This window comes from Nipponia nippon, unplaced genomic scaffold (assembly GCF_047370975.1).
Source record: "Nipponia nippon isolate SJK-2023a ecotype South Korea unplaced genomic scaffold, ASM4737097v1 scaffold_3, whole genome shotgun sequence".
Lineage (NCBI taxonomy): Eukaryota > Metazoa > Chordata > Aves > Pelecaniformes > Threskiornithidae > Nipponia > Nipponia nippon.
In genome coordinates, this window is record NW_028262347.1 from 37,052,534 (window position 1) to 37,070,513 (window position 17,980).

Consider the following 17,980-nt stretch of genomic DNA (forward strand, 5'->3'; position numbering starts at 1 on the left):
ATTAATAAAGATGTTAGAGAGTATAGGACCTAGCATTGACCCCTGCAATATAGCACTAGTGACTGGCCTCCAACTGGACATCGTGCCACTGGTCAGAATCATCTGGGCCCAACCATTCAGCTGGTTTTTGATCCATTTCACTGTACACTTACGTAACCCATGCTTCATCTGCTTGTCTATGATGATATTACAGGAGACGGTGTCAAAAGGCTTACTGAAGTTGAGATAAACAACATCCATTGCTCTCCCCTCACGTGCCAGGCTAGCAATCTCATCATAGAAGGCTATCAGGCTGATTAAGCAACATTTCCATTTCATAAATCCATGCTGACTAGTCCTTGTCACCTTCTTGTCCTTCATATGTCTGGAAGTGGTTTCCAGGATTAGTTGCTCCATCACCTTCTGTGGGATTGAGATGAAGCAGACTAGCCTGTAGTTCCCCAAATCATCTCTCTTGCCCTCTTGAAGATATGAGTGCCATTTGTTCTCTTACAGTCTTCAGGAACCTCTCCTGATAGCCAGGACCTTTCAAAAATAAACAAGAATGCCATCACTGTAACATCAACCAGCTCCCTCAGCAGCTGGGGCATCCCATCAGGCCCCATGGTCTTATTTATCTTTGGTGTGTTCAGGTGCTCCCTAGCCTGATTGTCCTCCACTGAGGGTAAGTCAGCCTTGCTCTAGATTTTGTTTTCAGGGGCGTGGGATTCCTGAAAACTGGTCTTACTGGTAAAAGGCTGACACAAAGAAGGAGTTGAGTACCTCAGCCTTTTCCGTGTCCTTTGTCACCAGGGTTCCTGCCTCATTTAGCAGTGGCCCATGTTTTCCCTAGTCTTTCTTTTGCTGTTAGTGTATTTGTAGAATCTTTCTTATTGCGCTTCACATCACTTGCCAGATTTAACACCAGGTAGGCTTTGGCTTTCCTGATCTCACCCCTGCATAGTTGCATAGTATCTCTATGTTCCTCCTGGGCTATCTGCCCCTGCTTTCACTCAGACAGTTTCTCTTCATGTCTGAGTTGGGTCAGGAGCTCTTTGTTCATCCATGAAGGCTTCCTGTTGCCTTTGATTGATTTTCTACTTGTCAGGATGGACCATTCTGGAGCTTAGAGGAGAAGGTCCTTGAGTATCAACCAGCTCTCTCGGGCCCCTCTTCTCTTCAGGGCTGTATCCCATGGGACTCTTCCAAGCAGATCCCTGAAAAGGCTAAACTCTGCTCTCCACAAGTCCAGGGTTTTGTTATTGCTTTCTGCCCTAGTCTCCCTTGGGATCCTGAATTGCACCATCTTATGGTCATGGCAGCCAAGGCCCCAACCTTCACATCCCCAACTAGTTCCTTCTTGTTTGTAAGTATTGGATCCAGCCAAGCACCTTGTTGGCTCCTCAATCACCTGTGTCAGGAAGTTTTTATCAGTGACTCCAGAGCCTTCCTGGATTGCTTGTGCCCTGCTGCGTTGTCCCGCCAGCAGGTATCACAATGGTTAAAGTCCCCTGTAAGGACTAGGGCCTTTGAATGTTAGGCTTCTTCCAGTTGTCTGAAGAAGCCTTCTCTGCTTTTTTTTTTTAATCCTGATCCAGGCAATCTATAGCAGATGCCCACGGATTATTGGAGGAAAAAAGTTGTTCCGGTTGCAGTTGTTTTTGCTCATATCCATATTTAGTCTCTACTATGGATCACTATGGAAGTTAAAGTATAGAGCAGTTTAACCATAGAGTTAATGAAGTGTGTAGGGAAGTTAGTATCTAATGTGAGTTATCTGTTTTGGCATAGGACTACAGTAAAGTTTGTTTTTTAACCTGTCTTTTGCTGGACTGTTAAAATGCTAAACTATAATAAATAATTTTGTGGGTTTTGTTTGTTAGATCATAAAAAGTTACCTTTCAAAGTTATCTGTTACATAGTTCCTGATGTTTTTTCAGCTATGTTGAGATTTTGGTTTACTCTTCTCCTGCATGTTAGAAAGAAAGACATCAAACCACTGATTATTTTTTTTTTTTTACAATCAGTTTAAAATTGATTATTTTTGTCAAGCAAGTAACTATTCTTTAGACATCTTTCTGTGGTGTTTTACCACCACAGTAACATTAATACATACTGAAGTTAGTATACTACTAAAAGGATATATGTTTTGGCTTAGAACCTTGCATTTAAAACATAATTGAGTTTTTGTTGCACATTTGATTACTCATTTTGTCTTAGGAGACTCCTAAGTCACTGCAGTTGTTTTATGAGTTGATACTTTTGGTCATTCTTTTTGTACAATTTTAAAGGCAAAACTGAAGTATGGCAGTACATTCAGCATTCACACTTACTGCCTTTTTAGGGTTTTTTATTATCCTTGTTTTGATGTTATTTTTTTGTTTTAAATGATGGGGGGGATTTCTGCCAATGTTGTTACGAAGTTTTCCCACAAGTATCGAAATGTATTAAAAGCTGTAAGAGCTGTGAATGAATTCTGTTCTTCTCTGTACACAGGATTTAGCAATGTAAGCAGCCGTAAGCAAACAAAAAGGCTGCACACCTCAGAGTAGTAGGAAACTCTTACTGTTTTACCTGTTATCACTTTGTATTTGATAGCAAATGCTATTAAAGAGTAAAACTGCTCATTGTCATCTTCTCTAAGAAACAAATTAACTTATTTTTAGTTTTCAGTGGAAACAAGACCTTTACTTATATAGCTTATTCTGGTTTCTTTTAATTTTTTAGACAACAATTATGCATTGAGTTTTTAAATTTACAACTGTATTGCATTTGAATTTGGTTTAAATTATAGAAAAGCTTCAAATTTGTTTTGAAAAGTTCAATTTCAGCTCAAAATGACTCAGTTCAAATAGCTGCTTCTGAAATAATTACATGTATGAATGTGCATAATTTAACTTTCGTCCTAAATTTAATTAGGGTTAAACTTATTTCAATTTTATCTTTCTTGTGGACACAGTCTGTGTTACTTTGAAGATAATAATACTCAAGGAAGAGTATTTAGATTGATAAAAGAAATCTACAGGAAAGCTTTTTTAATGTTGGTCAGAATACTTTAAAAATTAAATAACATTTTCTTCACATGGTGATATATCTTTTCTTTTGTAAAAGGTTTATTAATAAAAAGTTGAAAATAAATGTGAAAATATACTCGGGAAAATTCCTTGTGTAAAAATGTTTCTCTCCTTGCAGAGTATAATTCTTGAAAGGTGCTTAAAAAAATCACGAGCATGCAGATTTTCTTCTCTTAATATTGTGATAGGTATTTCAAAGCTTTCCAATGACAGCTGGAGCTTTTTGCAAACCAGCTGGAGTTGCAGAGGGCCCACAAAACATGAAGGTGCCTAAATTCCTTTAAGTTTTCAGAGCCTTTTCCATGGTTATCTGTAAGATTTGATCAGAAAAAGAAAAATACACTGCAAGATAGTTGTATATTGTATTTAATTGTTATGTTCAGAGGGTCTTTGTGATTAAAATGATCAGTATTTTTGTATTTAAAAATAGTCTTAAACAATGGGGATGAGTGATAATGCTACTACTTTCGGCAAAAAAGTTTTTTAGAGGTTATTTAGTGTTGTGCATAATATCCAGGAATTTTTTAAACAATATGACAATGTTAATTAAATGGTTTCATGCTGCTATTAAACTAACCTTGAAGTATGTATCTTAATCATTTTTTTATCTCGTCTCAACATCCATTTATGGTTAAATGAAAAATTCATAAAATTTCTATGTTAGAAACTTTACATTTTAGGTTTTAGAACATCAAAATATCTACAGTCATACTGTAAACTGAAAACATTTTTTTTAGCACAGCGGCCTGTGATTTTTTTTGTTTGTTTGTTTTCTTGCTTTTTGTTTTTAATAGCTCTATTTCTTCAACATAATATGAAAGTTTAAAGTACTGTGAAGCATTTCAAGTTTTAAAAGATTCTGAGGGCTGCATGTCCTGGGTATTTTTAGTGCTTTGCCCACTTCTTAAAAAATATTTATTTTCCATGCTTGTTTATATGCATTGTTCATTTGTTAGCATTCTTTCATAGTTTTTAGTATCTCAGCATTTTCATCTAATTTATCGTTTTCATATTTTTAAAGGTCCCCAGGTGCATCCAATTTTTCAACTTTACCAAAGATCTCTCCATCTCTATCAAATAATTATAACAACATGAACAACAGAAAGTAAGCAATATACCTTAAAACATTATTTAATTTCATCACCCCCGTGTGACTTAAACAAATTTTGATGTTTTATAACTCCTAGCTTAAGGATTTTGATTTGTTTTGCAATATTTGGATTGTGAATTGTTACTGGTCACTATTTCATAGTGTAGGTATTGTAAAGCATGATATCAGGAAAGGAAACGCAGTTAAACATGTTTGGTAACTCTTAGTCCTCAGTGGAATAGACACTAAAAAGAATGTTGAGCATTGTAAGAAAATATATAAAGACTTCATTTAGAGTTTATCATGCTAAAAGTTCATTGTTGTTATTATTATCCTGCCTGGACAACAAAAAAAGTCTAAACTAATTACATTTATGGTGGTCAGGTTTTCCCCTATTTATTGATGCTAAGGTATTACAGTAGCAGATGTGATATCACACATTGATTTGAGACCACTACAGCTGAATTGTTTTAGCTATAATGGTTGTCATAGTGATTATAGCCGTTGATTAATTATCAGCAACTTAACTTCTGTGTCTTAGTGCTAGAAGATTTGAGTGAGGTCAGTCTGATAGGTGTGCTTGAATATTACAATGAGCAGAGGCTTAGTAAAAGAGGCTTCTCGCTTTTACGGGCTTTCTCCTTTATATTCCAAATCACAAGAATGTGATAAAACTCTAAAAGAAGAGCTTTCGTATTCCAGTAGCCAACTTCATGTGTAATCTTTTTTTGTTGTACACAACTGTAAAAAAGTTGGTGAATATAGAAAAACATGGAATTATTTCACTTTAACAGATAATGGAGCATCTTTCAAATGCTTGAAACCAGAGAGCACTCATCTTTAATGCAAGCTGGGGGAAATTGAAGAGGCTTGTTCTTACAATTCATTCAAATTTAAAATATTTTTCCAAACATGCATTTTGTGATCAAACGTGAAGATGTTAAATATTAAAAAGGTGACATAAATATTAAATATCTTATACAATATCTTCCAGTTAAATACTGCATTTATCAGAAGTGATTTTTCCTAAGGGGTGAAGTGTCACTTGTGCTTCTACCAATTGTGAGTAGCCCCAACTCTCACTGTTAAACAGTTGAAATCCATGTATTTAACTGCAGTCTATTGTACTCTGTGTGTGAATGTGTAGTAAATAAAAAGTATATTGTATCTATGATTGTGTGAAAAATTACTTGACCAGAGCTGAGCCTCCAACTGAGAACTAATCTCTCCTTCCCCCATTGCTTATGCAAAAGACAGTTGTCATGCCAAAACCAAAGCCTGACAGTTACTTTTTCCTAGGGAGCCACCATATTAAATCAAGCCAGCAAGGCTTTCTTCTTTTTTTTATTTTTTCCTTCTTTTTTTTTTTTTTCTTAACGTTAGCTTCTCCCTAGTGATGATGTAGTTGTTTTTAGGAAGCACTTATAAAACCTGTTGCCAGCTCTTGCAGCTTTTAAAGATAATTTCTTCACTTGCTTTAGCTGATGTTATTTTTTTCTTGGTTTATTTTGGAGACAAAATGAGAGCTTTTAGAATTTAAGGTAAAATTCTGGGATTGTTTTCTGTTTGTTTCTTTAATTTGAGGATTTTTAACAGAAATACACGTTTAAATGGAAGTGATAAAAAATTCAGATTTGATAAGGAATTGGTCCTTTGAAGTGCCTTAACTATAACTTAAACATTTGTAAATCAGATAGTAGGTACATGTTCTCTATGGTGTTATGAAACACAAGCCCATTTTTCGCTTGTAACTCAAAGCGCTGTGTATCTGGATGTTATGTAAGGCAGATATTCAGTGCAGAAGTATATGATTTTCCTTACAATGCAATAATCCAATTATGATGAGTTTAAATATTTAAAAAAATCACAAATTTATAATTCACTACAATATATATAATACAGGAGAATCTTTAGCAGCCCTTCTGTCAGAATACATGTTCAATATGAACTAGTTCAGTGACAGAGAAGTCATATCCATTAATACACTGTGTACTTTATAGTACATACTGTTGCATTAAGAATTTTTGGTTTCAAAAGGTAAAGGAAAAGAGATATCTCCTGTATTTAATTGTATTATATCATTCTGGGTTAAGATCAGTTTCCTCCTCTGTGCTACTCCTCTCACAAATATCTCCTTGACTAAGAAAGCACTTCTTTTCCATTAATTAATGCTATCTTATTTTCATTATTTTCTTAATTAACTGCTTTATGTCAGCTTTGCCTGGAATTTATTTTCATGTTTCTGCCTTATTGTCTCTTACATTGCACGTTATCTTTAGTACAATAGCAAAATTATACATTTGTGGCTTTCCAGGATCCATTGGCACCTCCATATGGACACGAGACGGTGTGACTCTAAAAGAAATACCAACATTTGTTTTGAAGATAATTTTAGCTGACAAAGCTGATTTGTATGGCAGAAAAAGCAAACATGTTGTGTGTAGTAATAGTCATGAATGCTAGTCATTGCAAGCCTCTTTTTGCAATTATAGCTCGGCTATAGAGTACAAATTATGTTAAAACTCTGAAAAGTATCGTGTTTCTTTATATGGTACACATTTCTGTAATACTTGTCTAATCCAGGAAGTGTTCTGAGTAATAGTAAGCCTCAAATTGGCAAATATTTATTTGTGTGTTGAGCTAGTTATACATTAGATAATAGAAATAGCTTGTGCAAATTTTATCAGGTCCAAAGCCTTCATTTCTGTAAATGTGAGTTTAATGGAATGGAGGATTCCAAATGATTGATCACTGATGTTCTTTTGCCTTTACAGGTGATCTTGTTGAAAGAATATCATAGGAGGATTAGCATAATATGTGTTAGTGGATTCAGAAGAGCAGGGAGAGACACGCATCTTTTAGGTCTTACTGGAATTTCTGTTTATTGCTGTTACAAAGCAATACATTTCATGTCACATATGGTATTCTTTAAATTATATGGGGAGGGGATTAAAAACAGTTGAACAGGGATTTTGCTTGGGGAATTAAGTGAAAAGTTGTTTTGTTTTCTTCATTTGTAATCATTGTTTCAGGCTCCTAAAATGACTTGCTTCATCATTCAGTTGTGTCAGCTTGTCAGAAGATGACAGCTGGCAACTGTGTTCACATGCTTGGTATATTTCAATATGCTTATTTCAAGAAGTATAAATGTTAATTACTTCACCTGTAGAAACAGTTTCTTCATGTTGCACCTGACACATAGGCAAATATTAAGAGGAAGGTGATTTTTTTTTAAACTTTATTTAAATAGATTATAATGTTATCTTTTGCTCTCCAGACAATGATCATGAACAATAACAAAGACAGTAGTCTTTGTGTAGTGACATGGGCCTCTCCTGCTGCTTCTGGCATCTCTAAAAATTGATGGTACCCGATTACGGGTTTGTTAAAGTGGCTGGTCACAAAAACACATTGACAGTGCATTAAAGTGGTTGAAATATTACAGAGCTCAGTAAGTGTTCCAAACTTTTAATTTTCTGGGCTCATTCTTGCAACTCAAATTCCTTTTGCAGCACCTGATGTTGGTATATGGCACTCCACTGTCAAACTGTGTCCTTTCCAAAGCTTGTGATGCTTTTCCAAACTTCTCTGTTCCAAAACCACGCTTCCCAGAACTCCAACTACACAATGAGTGCTCTGGGTTTATCATCATCTGAATGCTACTTTGAGGTTTAAAGGCAGGATACAGACAGTACATATAAGTTATTTCAAATACGGCACATACAACTCAAAATTTATAGAATTACAGATAATAAAATCTCATTCAGAAACGTCCCTTTACCATTTTCACTACTTCAAGAACTCTGTCTAGCTGTTCAAGGGTCTGAAGATGGTTTCATTTTTTCAAGTCTTGCCTTATTTTTTGAGCAGCAATTTCTTCTAAGAGCTATCAGTGTTTTCTTTCTGGTAATGCCCTTACTTGACTGCCCCATTCTAATACTACCCCTCTGCTTTTCCATGCATTGTTCCTTCATTAAAGGCAACTTTCTAAAGGTTTTGCAGGAAAAACAGATGGAGGTTGGGGACACGCTATCACAAGTTACTTTTTCTAGGGCATTTCTGTTTGAATGAAGTTTATGTAGACTTGCCTTGCATCTTTACTTGCTTTCCATTTACTACTGACTGTTAATAATACTTTTTTTTTTGTCCAGTCTCAAAAGCATGAAAAGCAAAGGCACAATGCAATTTAAATAAAAATAATTCTTCCAGACAAAATGAAGTTTGCAGACTGGTAAAGCTTTCAAGAGACATCTCCTAGTCTCCTACACATAGTAGGCACTGTATTTTGCTGGATATGTTTTAATAAAATATCATAGAACCCTGAAAGAAAAATATATGAATAGACCTGACTCACAAGATGAGTGTGGTAACCATATTCTCTAAACCCCTCCAATGTATTTCTGTAGGCCAGTACAAAAGATGAAAGATCTCAGAAATGGCTTTCCGTTTTGAGAAGTGAAGTCTGACAGTTCGTCCCTTAGAGCAAACCAGCACTGGGGATCTATCTGCATTACAATTGTCTTGAATTAAATTATCATGATGTTACTCTGTTAATTTGAGGAAATCTTTCACATGGAAGCACTATAGCCAAAAGACACCAATTGCATTTCCTAGCTCTCTAGTGTCTCTCCTAAGGTGGCAGTTTGTGAAGTGGGGAAGGCTGCAGAGAAGGAAAAGGAAGGGGAGTGAAAATCCCCAGGAAAAATACATTCAATCTGTTTATTACCCCTACATCTCCTAAATTTCGAAAAGAGATTTCTGTTAACCATGTGAAAAGTGTAATCTTTGTGTCAGGGGAGGAAAGCAGTAGGAAGCAAGCAGGGCTGAAAGTAGCAGCTTATTGTGCACTCTCTCTGTTTGCGTTTCTATTGCTGCTGTGCAGTCTTGAGCTGGATCGGGGTGGGGCTGGTTATATTATGGAGGTTGCATTAGCACCAGTAGCAAGCTTGTGCTTTTTCTTCCTGGGGAAACTAAGGCTTGCCAACTTAAGGGAATTGGGGTGGATTGCAGTGGTGGGACTGCAGCTGCAAAGGGAGATGGAAGGTAATTTTCCCTGGGGATCTCTCATGTGTGGATGAACCAGAGACTAATGGTAGGGAAGGGTTGACCACAGAAGCAAGCTTGAAGGGTATGTGGGCCCTAGAGTTCAAAATGTATCTTGTGTCAACTAGGGCGAAGCATTTAAGTGAGGATGAAGCTGAACAGGCAAAACCAACTTTACAGGGATTTTTCATGGAGAATGACCAGTAAACACAATGCCACTTAGCTAGTTTTGGGGGCAAGCCAGAGAGCAGAGAAAATGCATGTGTATGGAAAAGGGAAGGGCTGATAGGAAAGTCAACTATTAAAAAGAAATTATCAAGGGCAAAAGTTTGAGAACAGCAGCTTTATGGACGGTGGAGCTATAAACTACACAGATTTCTGAGGCCATCAAAAGAGGGAGAAATTTTCTTCCCCTTGTGTTTGAAATTTTCAGTAACTCTTGTGATTAAAACAAAACAACTGTTATTCATGAAAAGTCAGTAATTGTGCCCTGAGGGGACAGTTAGAATTCAGTTGGATGCAAAGCCTGTGATACTGTTCAGGAATAATGGCTGGAGTGTGCCCATTGGGCACTTGCATCCCCAGACTGTTACAATTATAAATCTCAATTATTTATCAGGATTGATTCTTTGCAAAGCATATTCTTCCTTGTCATTCTTAGCAATTGACTTGCAAATTTTTCTTCAAGTTGTTTCTAATGTGAATAATGCTTAGTGGCTGCAGAAATACTCTTGAACTTTAGCCAAAGCTAATATCACGCAGATTTCATTATGATCAGTGCCTGAAATAGTTTAAGAGTTTATTCTTTCTGGTTGGTTGTTTTTTCTAACGTCTGTAATATTACAGAGCATCCTTTTACAAGATTGTTTTGCCTTTCTAGTGTTCTCGGATATGCTTACTTTACTGTTTTGAAGGGTTATTCTATATTTAGTATTTGCATGATTTCATCTGGAAACAAATTGCTTTAAATCTTACTATTTTACCTATTTCAGTCTTCTCCAGTTTCTCCAAACAGATGCATCATAGAGATTTATAATAAAGTTGTTACAAGGCATTTTGCGCATTGTTTTACCTCTCAAGGCTTTCCTGCATTTGCATGCTGGATTGTGCTGTCCTAGCAGGGAAGCTATAAATAGACTCTCTGATGCAGTGAGGCAGCTATGCCACAGTGGCCTTGGAAATCTCAGCTTTCACCTGTAACTCTGCATTCCCATTCCCACCGACCTCACTCTTGCAGTAGCAGGATGCAAAAGGGACGTAAATGATTGATTGCTGCTGGTGGTGTCTAAAGTCTGAGTGTATTAAATTTGATGGAGCAATGAAGAATAGAGTAAACTGTGAAGCTGCTCCTATCAAAAAGGGGTAGGGATATAATAAATACAGTCATTGCAGTACATTAGATTTTGGTTGTTTGCATAGGTGACTTTTAAATTGAAATTAATGTTACTACCAAAGTTAAATACTTCTTTAAAATCCTTTCTTGTTCACAGAAGTTACTTTAACATTTTTAATCATTTAAGTTTATAAAGTACTTGTATGTATTAAAGTACTATAGCGTACATGTTTACATTGTGAAAGATGTTTTGTTTTTTTACAGTGTGAAAAATTCAAACTATTGTCTCCCATCATATACTGCTTATAAGAATTATGATTATTCAGAGCCAGGAAGACACAATGAGCAGCCAGGCCTGTGTGGCCTGAGTAACTTGGGGAACACATGTTTCATGAATTCAGCAATTCAGGTAGGTACTTTAGGATAAAACGAGCTTGTCTTAATACTTGGAAACTAATATCTTGTTATATTTTGTCATGTTTGGAAACTAATATTAAGAGACTCCATTAAGTAGCAGGAAAGCATTAAAAGCGAGGAAATAATACATCTATATTGGTATGCTAGAAAAGTTGATTTACATAGCTGCATTCATTGTTTCCCCTGTTTTTGCACAGTGGTCAATGTCAGAAAGAGATTTGACCAGCATTCTACATGAATGAACCTTAAGTGGGATTCTTTGCTTTTTGTAATGATTGCCATGCATGCACGTCATGAAAAATACTTTTCATTTTGAGATGTGCTTGAGTACAGAGCGTAGTGCCAAAGTGTCAAAAAGTAGATGACTGGTGGTTTACTGGGCCTTTATTTGTAACTCATTATCATGTACTTTTAGTGTGCAGGTTAACATTCAGGGAACCTTTGAACATATTTCCCTTTGACCTTTCCCCTTTGAATAGCTGCTATTTCATGCATGAGATATTTTACCGGAATGTAATAGCTTGTTTCTTTGCTATGGTTGCAAGAGAAATGCTATTATACCTAGTATTAAACTTACGAAGACAAAAAAACTTTTACTTTTAAGTGGAAGCTGCAGTGGTAGATTAATTAATGATCATAAAGAACTAGCAGTTTAATTTGTTTTTTTTTTTAGTTCTGGAATTCATGTTTTGTCATCAAAGCTGTCTTATGTCAAAAAAATGTAAAGTGTATTTAAGTTCTCATTCACACTTTTTTCCTGCTGTGTATAAAGATAGTAGATCTTAACCAAGCATACTTTAGAGTTAATCTCCTCCTTTGTCATCACAAGGGTTCCTGACTTATGTTTGTGGTTTCTTTGGGTGAAATAAAAAAAAAAAAAAAAAGTGGAATTCCTTCTTTAGGCTGTTCAGGAAAGAAGTAGTTTCAGATACATTTGTAAGCTAAGTTTATGGAGTTGTTGAAATTTGTTCAAAAGAAGAAATATTGCAGAGTTTCATAGTCTGTGCAGATTTTCTATCCCTTCCTTGTATATAGAATCAGAGAATAATTTGGGTTAGAAGGGACCCCAGAGTGATCATGGGTCCCGCCTCCTGTTTGTGTCCATTACGTACGTTAGTCCTGTCACTGTGCACTTCTGAGAAGAGCCTGGCTCCACTTCTCCGTAGCCTCCCATTAGGTAGCTGCAGACAGCCACAAGCTCTCCCCTTAGTCTTGTCTTCTGCAGGTTGAACAAATGCATACAGCTCTCAGCCTTTCCTTGTGTGTTTTTCTCCAGCCCCTCCAACCATGTTGGTGGCTCTCCTCCACTCTTTCTTCTTACACTGGGGAGCCCTAAACAGGACAGTGCTCCAGCGGCAGTCTCACAAGTGCCAAATAAAGGGGAAGACTTGCTTCCCTTTGCCTCTGGCTACTATTGCTCATACAGCCCAGCTTGCAATTGGCCACCTTTCCCACAGGGATGCACTGCTGGCTTTTCCAGGACCACTGGGTCATATTATGCAAAGTTGCTTTCTAGCCAGTCAGCCCCCAGCCTGTAGTGGTACGTGGGGTTATTCCACACTTATTTATATAAGGCATCCATAAAATTCAATTTATTCTTTTTTCTAAAAATGTTTTCATGAGGATACTTGAAGAGAAGTTGAACAGTACAGGAAATAATTCATTTATTATTTTTTTTAGCAGGCTGCATGAAAGGTGGCTAAACTGAAAGGGGGAGGGACGCATATTGCAGCATCCATTCTAAATAAAAACGCTATATGTAACCTATCTTGATTACTGAAATGCATCATTATGCTATTGTAAAGAAAAAAAAAAAAGGAATATATTTTTGTGTCTAATGTGTGAACCAGAATTGTCTTTTAAAAGCTGAATTAAAAGAATATTCTTAGTACATAGTGAAATATTTTTTATGGTGCTACACTGTTTGTCAGGCTAGACTGATTAAAAACAAGGATAATTTTGATTAGTTAGTCAAACTTTTATTGAACTGGTATACATTAATTTGCATATATGTAGATTTAAAAGTAACCTGTTAGGTGAGAATTTTAAGCATGGGTTATTACCTTTAAGAACCTTACATAGCTTAACAAACTTACTACAGTTCACATCAGTATCGCATTGTGTTAACTGGATTTAATCCTGAGGTCTGCGTTCTAAATCATGTCAGCTTTGACCATTGCTTTTCAGTTATATCAAGGGAATCAAGTGTTCAAATAAGTTCTGAGAAACTGTAGTGTAGATTAATAAATACAATTTTGCTGATTCACAGGGCAGTGCTCTGGATGAGAAAAATAGGTGTTTATTGAGCAGTGCAGCTTTTAGTTTGGCATGGTACCTTTAGTATGTCCTTGATGGTGTGTTTTTTCAAATGCATTATTTGGCAGCTTTCGTAGCAAGAAAGTGTAAAGTATGTTTCAGTTCCACCTACTATATCTCTCGAAGAAAGTGTTGTTCAGAGTTTAATGTTACCCAGGAAATCCATGAAAGTGTTTTTTAGTGAACGTTTGTCATGTTCTTAAACACACTCAGGTCTCAGAGACTGCAAGTTCTACTGTATTCTTCCTCTTGCCACCACTTCTACCTTTTTTCCAATCACACTGAAAGCATACATTTCACTGCACATTTGCCATTAATTTCACCTCCTACTGTTACCAGAGTAACATTGAATTATTCTGGCTAGAGGTGTAATGCCTATGGCCAAAGCACTCTGAACGCATTTGATCTTGTCTAATCTTGGAAGCAACGAAGGGATGGGCCCAGAGAGCTAGGCCTGTTCAGCCTGGAGAAGAGAAGGCTCCGGAGCGATCTTATCAATGTGTATAAATAGCCAACGGAAGGGAATGAAGAAGATGGAACAAGACCCTTCTCAGTGGTGCCCACTGAAAGGACAGGAGGCAACAGGCACAAACTGAAGCTCAGGCAAGTCTATTTAAATATAAGAAATGTTGTTTTACAGTGAGGGTTATCAAACAGTGGAATAGGTTTTCTAGGGAGGCTGTGGAGCATCCATCCTTGAAGATGCTCCAGACTTGACTGGACACAAGCAACCTGCTCTAGGTGACCCTTCTTTGAGCGAGTGGGTTGGACTAGCCAGTCTGCAGAGGTGCCTTCCAGCCTCAACTATTCTGTGATTCTCTGATCTGCTTTGGTTACCTACTGTAGCTTATTTACCTTCTTAAGGTGTCTTTCTTCACAATTATGTCAACACAGGGTTGTTTATCAGGATAAATGTTTTCTTTAACCAAAACAGTTTACTGTAGAGTTTTGGGCTCTGAAATAGTTTCCAATTCCATTCATGTTCTATTCCAAAAGCTCTGCTTTGATTCCTTTCATTCAGTCAGTGCTGAGTATAATCAATGTAGCTTCCTTCAACAGAAGCAGAGTTTAGTTTATCCACTCTTCTGCTGATTACTACTTTTCTCGGATCTTCATCCTTCTCAGACAGCATTGAGGCTCGTTAGTGTTCACATAAGAGCTGTTTCTGCTTCAGAAACCACTTCATTTCTCAGACAGCTTCTCTTTGCTCTCGTCTCACGTACAGGGAAGATGGTTTGCATCAGAGCTGTTATCAGTGTTCCTTGAAGAAGAGGGCCAGTTCCTTGCACATCTTGCTCTCCAGTCTGACAAACTTCTCTGAAGGTTTTTGTCCTGTAACCATACTAGATAGAAATGTGATAATCCTGGCAGTTTCTTAAATTTTGTTGCAAGTTCATTAATAGTTCTTCAATCTGTAGGTAAGGTTAGGCTTGTTCCTTCATCCTTCTAAGTGATTATTGTACAGAGACCTTTGCTTTTCCAAGTAGGGGCTTTCAGTGTTACAAAGCTCAAGACAACTAGAGGAGAGATGGTGAAGAGATCGGTAAGATCCTCTGTGGTACCACAGACACCTGCAAGCTGAGTAGGAATAAGGCCAAGAATGTTAAGATACCATTGTATTTCTCCCAAGTGCTGTTGTCTTATCACTGTTTCTTATTAAGAAAACCAATATTTCAGTATTATTTCATATTTTGGTTGTATTGGAACTTCTCTTTTGTGTAGATTTTTCAGATTCTTTTGAAGGGGTATTCCATGTATCTAATTTTAATTTGGTGCTAACACTTCAGGCTTGTTCTTTATTATTGAGGCCTAAATGTCTGCTTTTGCCGATCTGAGCATTAAATAAAACAGGAAAGAGAAAAGGGAGCTTGTGGGCTTTATGAAAACATATTTTTATGAATGCTTGAAGCCACATCAAGCATAAAAAGAGTATTTGGCAAGTAGATGTTTTATTCACATTCACTTATGTACATGGCTATGTTCTAAGCTGAAAAAAATTAGGAAAATATGAATCTCCTGAAGCATTGCTGTGCTGCCACCTGTGGATGTTTCTGAAGTATTGCTTTGCCCTTTTGGTGGGATACTAGTGATTAGAGCTCTATGGGAAATGGTGGTTTTTCCCTTTTGCAGTGAAAACCTGAGAGTTCACAGAGTTTTCATTTTGTGATTCAAAAACAGAAGAATTAAAGTAAATGTTTTAATTAAAAACACTTATTTTTTTCTTCCACATTTTCATTTTTATGTTTTTTTCTATCAGCGTGATTATATATACTTGACTTTTGAAAAACAGCTGTTGAGAGCTTTGCAATGGGGTATTTCAGCAGCTTGCTTTCTTCAGAAAGCTGATTAACATTCCCTCTACAGTTACTTACAGCTGTGAGTTTATCCAGACAAAACACAACATCTTTCACCGAAACCTGAAATGATTAAGTTTTTAGTGCTCTGTTTCAGTTGCCATAGGCATACGGAGTTTGGGTTAAGGGGTGTATTAGCTGAGTGCTTTTCACCACGTCTGACACTAAGTGCTTCAGACAAAAGTAGGATAGGCAGGTGTAAAGTAATTCACTTTTTCTCCTATTACTTGGATCTTTCAGTCAGTCAGCTCTTGGTCTTTTATTAGAAGGCTGAAATATGTAATTTCAATGTCCCTTGCATAGAATTGTTATTAAGTAGGACAGCTGAAGAACCACAATACTTATAGGAACACTCAATTTTTAGGTCAATTTTATGATCTTATCGTCTGCTTCTTGTTTCCCCAGCTCACTGGCATAATAGGTAATGATGTTTTCTCTGCTTTGTAATTTTATTATCATTGTTTCTATGTAATATTCCTTATGGGATGTGAATAAATGTTTCCTCGTTACCTTAGAATCATAGGATAATTCAGGTTAGAAGGAACTTCAGGAGGTTTCTAGTGCAACCTCCTGCTCAAAGGAAGGTCGGCACTGAGGTCAGACCAGGTTGCCCAGGGCTTTATCCAGTTGGGTCTTGAAAACCTCCAAGAAGGCTGCACAGCCTCTCAGCTCCACTGCTTGACTGTTCTTATGGTGAAAACTTTTTTCCTTATATCCTTAACCTCTCTTGTTTCAACTTATACCCATTGTTTCTTGTCCTCCCACTATGCACCACTGTGAAGAGCCTGGTTCCATCTTCTCCTCAACTTCTCTGTAGGTACTAGAAGGCTGCTGTTGGGTGTCCCTGAAACAGTCTCTTCTGCAGGCTGAACAGGCCCTGACGCTTCAGCCTTTTCTCACAGGGCAAGTGCTCTCAGGCCACCAACTGTCTTGGTGGCCCTCTTTCTTCATTCATTTTATTTTCTTTTTATCAATGAAACAGAGTCCTTGCAAACTCTTATATTTTATCAGAGTTTTCCCATACTTAAATTATGTGGATTTAGAGAAGTATAATGTGACTTTTTTTATTATTATTTTTCCACCTTTATGAAGGTTTCATAGGATAGGTAGACTTGCTAACAAGATCATAGTCTAGTATTGGAATTACAGTATTCCAATGAGGCTACAGCATAGATATATAGGTAGCACTAAAAATAAAGATTATTTTTCATTTTCCTGTGCATCTTAATGCCTCCCACACCCTACTAGTTACAGCTGTGCTCTCTAAACAGTAGACTGTATGTGTCTTTACAGGTGATTAGGATTCCTTTTTCACCCAGTACTTTAGAATTCTTCCAGTGTGTTTGTATGCATGTGTATGTACATCAACAGTGCCTGCAGTGTTGCATAATACAGTTGATGCACAAATTGTGTGAAGCATTGTTTTGTCTAGTCGCGTTGTTTGTCTAAGTTTCTTGGAGGTTGATTATGATCCCTTGATACTGATTACATAAATAGTTGTTATCCACGGATTGCTCTGCTACAGAAAAATCTTTTTTTTTTTCCTTTTTTCCCAAGTAATTAATATATAACATGGAACTATAATTTCAGTGTTAACCTTTGTCATGTTGAAGACCGATTCTTCTCTTCTGTGGTTTGTCTCATACTTGGCCTTGGAGTGTCTACATTCTGTTCCATCTTTTCCCATGATCATTTAGCTAAACGACCAGTTTGGCTGAGCACTTTACAGAAGTTTTGTTGGTTAAAGAAAACTTTTGGAGACTTCAGTACCTGAAATGAAGTGCCATTCTGTTACCTCTTTAGTTCACAAACAGTTTTCTGTAGTTTTGCTGTATTTGTTTAGCTTTTTTGGTTTCTATTATTCTTCATGTCAGTATACTTGTTAGTTTACCCATGTCTGTGTTTTAAAGCAAACAAACAAGAAACCCAAAACCACTAGGTTGAACAGGGCACATAAATCTGATGACTTTGCTGTCTAGTAGATTGTCTTGGTTCTAATAGTTCTTTTTTTTTATTATTGATGCTTTCCATAAGGCTTCCTTGATAACCTACAACATATCATATCATGAGAAAATAAGAATGTAGGCGTTCTTTCAAATTGGCTTCTGGATGCTTTTTTCCCTGCGACTTTAATCATGATCTTAAATAGTTCTCCATTGTCAGCCTTTTCAAGAAGTAAACATGTTTGTAATTGTTTAGCTTTGTCAGTTATGTTGAAAAGATTAGTGGGTATGTGGCCAACTGTATTAGTTCCTTTAGCAGCTACTCTTATAAAAGTTGTGGCAGCTGATATTTTAGAAGATGTCCGCTCTATAGCTCAGAAGTTGCCGTGTTCAGATAGATACTTGCCCATTCCAGTACTACCATCAGTGTC

General features: G+C 36.7%; 1 protein-coding gene across 5 annotated transcripts in view; it reads left to right on the plus strand.

Moving 5' to 3' along the window:
• USP15 (ubiquitin specific peptidase 15) overlaps nucleotides 1-17,980 on the plus strand; it is a 69,807-nt gene that overhangs the window by 38,235 nt on the left and 13,592 nt on the right. For 3 of the 5 annotated variants that reach the window (XM_087764289.1, XM_087764291.1, XM_087764290.1), the window contains 2 exons: nucleotides 4,075-4,158; nucleotides 10,784-10,928. In XM_087764289.1, coding sequence (XP_087620415.1) covers nucleotides 4,075-4,158; nucleotides 10,784-10,928 — 229 coding nt within the window. Of the gene's footprint in view, nucleotides 1-4,074; nucleotides 4,159-4,943; nucleotides 5,099-5,151; nucleotides 5,206-10,783; nucleotides 10,929-17,980 lie in introns of those variants that run through there. The other 2 variants (XM_087764293.1, XM_087764292.1) reach the window with 2 other exon arrangements.